At 38.2% G+C, this 6000-nt stretch overlaps 1 protein-coding gene across 2 annotated transcripts in view; it reads right to left on the bottom strand.

Moving 5' to 3' along the window:
- Nucleotides 1-519: 519 nt before the first annotated feature.
- Nucleotides 520-6000, bottom strand: part of SESTD1 (SEC14 and spectrin domain containing 1) — a 44913-nt gene continuing 39432 nt past the window's right edge. For both annotated transcript variants that reach the window (XM_026052044.1, XM_026052043.1), the window contains 2 exons: nt 4678-4799; nt 520-1096 (listed from right to left, as the gene is read on the bottom strand). In XM_026052044.1, coding sequence (XP_025907829.1) covers nt 967-1096; nt 4678-4799 — 252 coding nt within the window. In that variant the 3' untranslated portion in view covers nt 520-966. The remainder of the gene's footprint in view (nt 1097-4677; nt 4800-6000) is intronic.

Below are 6000 nucleotides of genomic sequence, written 5' to 3'. Positions count from 1 at the left end.
TTATTCAAGWTCTGCATTCAAATGGAAATAACATTTTAAAACAAAGCACAAGAGATGCATGCTGATCTTACCTGGGAACAAAGCTGTTACTGGTTTAACGGTGACTTATGGGCATACCAACACACTATGGGGCGAGGACTGTTATCAGAAAGTCAGAAAAAATACAGTGGCTTCCCACTCCCATAATAGTTTGAGAACATTTCCATTTATAGCTACAAGGTACTAAACAGTTTGGTTKATAAGAAAAACAAAACACACATTGTAAATATGTTGCAAGATTGAAGGGTTTTTACTACCATTTATCACAGAGTGTAACATGAATGAGAATACAAGCCAAAACAAATATATATTAGATTTTAAAAAGATGATTTTTATTAAGCACAAACAGCTTTTAATACATTATCAATACAAATAGGAAAACCATCTGTTTAATGAATTTGATATATCAAAGATTTGATGGATAGGCTGCATACTGGCACAATAAAAATGATTTTTTTTTTTTAATTATTTCAAATTAAAATTATAAGGTCACCACTGTCTACACTGCAGGTACTTGCCCACAGTCTAAAATGACTACATCACCTGGGGACAGAGGAAGCAAAGAGCTACAATTTTTTAAGGTGGAATTCCTAATRCTTTCTTTAGCACCATTCAAAGCTTGCATCAGCTGTTTAACTAAGAAGCAGCTGACAGGTCAGGTAAAGCTTTACAGCAAATTTCAGTGCAAAGTTTACAGCTCCTTTTCATAAGATACTTGGAATCTGTGGTTTCATAGCATGTTAAATAATTATGGCTTGATAGATGTACAGTGTTAAGATACTGAGAACATTTAATTTGAAATAAAGAATTTTTTTAACGGCTGTGAAATGCATTTTAATATATTATGCCAAATTCTGTAATATGCAAACAACATGCTGGATTACAAACTGAAGTCCTATGATGAATTGATAGACAAGGGTCAGTCTATTAGCTCTCTGGCGTAGTGGCTTCTGGTTGTCTCAGCTGTTGCTTTTTCAGGCTAACTAGCTTCATCTTTTCTCTGATGTGTTCTGCTGCAGAAGCCATATCACTTGGGCTCCCAAAGTACTGTTCAGAACTAAAAAAAGAAAAAAAATTATCAGTGCACAAATATACATATAAATATCAAACTCTAGAAACAAGAAGCAGTGTAGAAAAATAGGCACTTTTTCTCTTGAGGTTTAAAGGCCACCTTTAAAGAAGCTTTGAAGACATAACAATGATGAAATTTGTCACATCTTGGTAAAATTAATGTAAATAATTTATCCTTTCGCACCCAAAAGTTTCTCTGAATTTTCAGAACAGTCAAATCCTGGTGAAAAACTTCCATGAAGATTTCCCAGTACTATTTGTACCTCTGTTCTCTGGCTGCCTACAAGCCAATCTGCCAGTTTGAGTACCATGACAATGATGGATGTCTATCTATCCATGAATTCTGAATGAGGTTGAACAATCTCTGTGTGACAGACACATCCCATCAAGTTACATCATCTTTCACCCAAACTGAAGACAAGCAAGCTTGCTCAAATATAACAAAATAACATGGTTGGGGAAACCATGAACCACCTTGTCAGCAAAAGCASGATATGAACAAAATAAATGTTTCAAAAGGAGGAGAACAGGCACCAAACCTTCTTACAATGCACAGAGGGAACAGACTTGGGAAATAGCAGTAGGACAGAAACTTGAGAGACACAGAAGATGAGGATACCGGAACATCAGTATTTTGCACAGGAAGAGACCAGTTGTGTGCATGATCACAAAAAGGGCCACACKTTTTTTTTCTTACACAGTCCAGAAGCCATGAGCAGGACAGGGAGGGGGATCTGACCTTCCTAGAAGAATTCAGTAAAGCCCAAGAATGGTGAAGAGGCTAATGAAGAAGTACRTCTGTGGGCACTGTACAAKGTTTGGATGTTTCCCTGTATTTCTTACACRACTTCTACTAATGAGCAAACCGTTTTTAAATATTTAAAAGCAATTTGCAAAGAGTAGAATGCCCAGGGAGGATCAGCATGAGATCTTTGGAGTTAGGACATCTAAAATTCCACTTCTGAGAAAGAAGGCACAGGCAGAATTCAGATGAAGAAATTCCAGCAAAAATACTGTTCAGGATTCAGTGAGGCAGCCTAGAACACAGGCAGGTACCCAGAGCTCTTGTGCTTCATGCCTGCATTGAGCACTGGYTTAGGACTCAAAACTCAGCAGTGCAGCAAGTTTGYTCTTTTACAAGGAGCTTTCCTAGGGTCTAACTGGTGCCAAGGTAAGTTCTGCAGAACACTGACATTTGGTTTTCCTCCAACAGTCTACTAAAGTAAATAATTTTTAGAATAGCAGCTACTATTTTTACTGTGTCACCATATATGCAAAATCTACTATAAAAAGTTTTAAATATAAACAAACACAACACACTTGTGAGTTCTTTTCTCACAGCCTGAAACACTATGGCTACTTTCAAATGCACTACTGAAAGGGCAGTTTTTCTTTAAGTGCTACCTCTCTGAATAATCAAATCACTAAGTAACAACATTTTGAATTTATCATCTAAAAACCAATATTGATGGCATCCTTGAAGTCTCTTTTACCATCCCTACCATAAACGTATACCACTTTTAGGGAAAAAGTACAGACTAGTTGCTTCAAGTCACATGGTCGGAGAGTATCAACTGCATGCAATGCACTGTACTGATATTAATGTATCTCGCCTTCTTGAAAAAATAAATGACAAAAATTTCACCAGAGGGAGAAAGACCTGTTGAGGCAGTAGTAAAATATTCAGTACACTGACAGTGCTACCAGAAAATAGCAAAGCTGTGCATTAATAGTCTTCTACTATTCATCTACAATAAATTAAAAAAAAATATGTATCACAAGATGGGCTGGATGCTATATATTAGACTGTAAATTTAAAGATATATTCAGGAAAAAGTACAGTTTRTGGTTATACCGTCCCTTTAAAAATGAAATATGACAAAATTACTGCCTATTCTTAAAGAGAATGACATTGTATTTAAAAATATTAAGATTTAAACCTATTAAGAACACTAACAGTAGTGCAAGAGAACACCTTCATGAGGCATTACCAATGGGCTCTGTTCATCAGAAAAATACCATTTCTACAGAGAAAAGATTTTCTACTCCCTGGCATGACAGATACAGTATTCTCTAATCCGCAGTTATGCAAACACAGGATAAAACTGTCTTCAAGAGTAGAAAAGAAGACTTCTTCAAATAAAATATTTATGTAGTGTATGGCAAGGTTCATAAGCAAGACAAAACTATCCAGCACTACATCAGGTATGCACTCACTCAGTCTAAGAGAGTGCATGTGTTTCTGATAAACAGAAAAGCAAAAGAGAGATAAACAAGCTTGATTAAAATATGACTGTTTAGATTGCATTTGCTTATGTTCCAAAATATGTCCTTGTTTCTATTTCAAAGCATGCTGAAAACAGAAAATACATTCATTTTTAGGAAATATTCACAATGTCATTCTAAAAATTTTTAAATCTAGAAATGGAAAGACCAAATAGTAGCAAGAAGCATTTTCTCAAGTGATGAGCTTTACACTCATGATGAGCTGAAGGAATAGTCCACAGCATTCAGGAAAGTCACAGTCAAGTCTGAGATTGATCACAGACGTGTAATATTGAAGGTCAGGATAACTGGGATCATAGCTCATCAAGAGAGCACCAAAAAACTGCAACTTACTGAGTAGCTGACATGACAGCTGTTAGTAAAAAAAAAATCTAAGGGAAAGACTGGCAAGGAACACTCGGAAAACACATAAGGCAATCAGCCTTTCTAATATTTTCAGTCCTTTGATTCCTGCATTTCAACACCCGCAGCAGAAGTGAAGAACCAGACTTTGCTGCAACAGGAGCCAGACAAGCGCCTCGTAACTTCTGGCAGAAGAGCAGTCAATCAGCATATGGAAAACATCACTATTATTTTAGTCACTAGTCTTGTCTTCTCAGGTGACTCATTAGTCATTGTGTAAGGAATAAAATATACACATCCAGAGCCTAGTTCCAAGGCTTGATTATATCTAGTTAAAAGAAATCAATTTGGAACTTAAACATCCCGCTGGGCAAAGTGTATTTCACTGTACATAGAGAACAATATTATCATGACCAAGAATACAAGTTCAGTTTAGGTTTTGTTGTCTGAGACAGCAATCACTTTTCATTTGGTATGAATAACTTGTGACAGAGGTACTGTTTTAAAGCTGAATAAATCATTAAAATTTACCCTCAAGGTATAGGCTCATAATCTAAGATAGGTGTAATTTGGAATATATTAATCATACAATAAAATCATGTAAGCCTGATACAGGTTTCAAGAGAGAAGAGGATCAGATTGTTGTTCTGTTGTCTTTACATACTTCACCATTGTAAAGACTGTATAAACCTAGTAATTACTAAGACTGAAAAAAATCACAAAATTGGAAAAGCAGGCGTATTGTCTTTGGCAAGTTTGAGAAAGGACCTGTCTGCTTTCTGTAAAAAAGTGGGAAAAATTCTTAATGAGAATTAGTGCACTAATCCTACCTGTTCAATTCCAGCAATAAACATTCATAATTCTTAGGCACATTATGAGACTACTATGAAACTTGACCAAAAGCACATTTAGAAGGTATTACAGTAACATTTTACACACCCATCAGGATAAACTACAGGCACTGTTAGTCTGTCCAACAGCGATTTCCCAACAGCTTCAATTTCATCGAATTGTTCCATTTCATTAAGAGCTTCAGGCTGCTCTGGACATTCTTGCAAAATCTGTAAAACAATAAGGGAACAGACTGAAGTACACAAAAGATAGCAGCTAGTTTTTAAAGTGCTATTAAGTGTCACAGTGAAAGCTGTTCCAGCATCTTCAGCACTTCATTTATGAGATCAGTCTTCAACAATCAAAACAGATTCATAAATTTGAAGAGTGAGATCGGTTCAGCTATTCTGAGAAGATGAGCCAAGGCAGCTGCTATTCTGTGTCAATGTATTTTGTATTACTSCTAAGTGAGTACAAAGAAGAAGAAAAGAATAAGGTCTTGCTAGAAGTCTTGCTATTCCAACAATAAATAACCTGCATTATTAAAAATGCAAGACAGCAATGTGAAACAGAAAAACATGAATAATGAAGAGCCCCTTTCAAGCCATCTCAAAACTAAAAACCATATCCTGCAATGAATTCACACAGTGAATGAGAGTTCAAAAAATGATTGCAAATCTTTCTGTGATGGAGCTGGACCCATATGAAGCCAACATCACTCCAGTCTTCAAAAAAGGCAAGAAGGAGGACCCRAGTAACTACAGGCCGGTGAGCCTCACCTCCATCCCCGGGAAAGTGATGGAGCAGCTCATCCTGGCTGCTCTCTCCAGACACATGGAGGAGAAGAAGGTGCTCAGGAGTAGCCAGCATGGATTCACCAAGGGGAAATCCTGCTTGACTAACCTGATCACCTTCTACGAAGGAATATCTAGCTGGATAGATGAGGGCAGAGCGGTGGATGTCATCTATCTGGATTTGAGCAAGGCTTTTGACACTGTCCCTCACAGCATCCTCCTGGGCAAGCTCCGAAGGTGTGGGATAGATGAGTGGACGGGGAGGTGGATTAGGAATTGGCTCGATGGCAGGGTGCAGAGAGTGGTTGTCAATGGTGCGGAGTCCAGCTGGAGGCCTGTACTTAGTGGTGTCCCCCAGGGGTCAGTTCTCGGTCCGGTCCTGTTCAACTTATTCATTAACGACCTGGATGAAGGGCTGGAGTGCTCCCTCAGCAAGTTTGCCGACGATACCAAACTGGGTGGAGTAGCTGATAGCCCTGAGGGCTGTGCTGCCATCCAGAGGGACCTGGACAGACTGGAGGACTGGGCGGCGAGAAACCTCATGAGGTTCAACAAGGGCAAGTGCAAGGTCCTGCACTTGGGGAGGAATAACCCTGGACACCAGTACAGATTAGGGGTGGACCTGCTGGAGAGCAGC

Source organism: Nothoprocta perdicaria, unplaced genomic scaffold (genome assembly GCF_003342845.1).
Source record: "Nothoprocta perdicaria isolate Ctin4 unplaced genomic scaffold, notPer1 scaffold_83, whole genome shotgun sequence".
In the NCBI taxonomy this organism is placed as follows: Eukaryota; Metazoa; Chordata; class Aves; order Tinamiformes; family Tinamidae; genus Nothoprocta; species Nothoprocta perdicaria.
The sequence above is the reverse complement of the archived record's forward strand: the minus strand, read 5'-3'. Positions and strand labels throughout refer to the sequence as shown.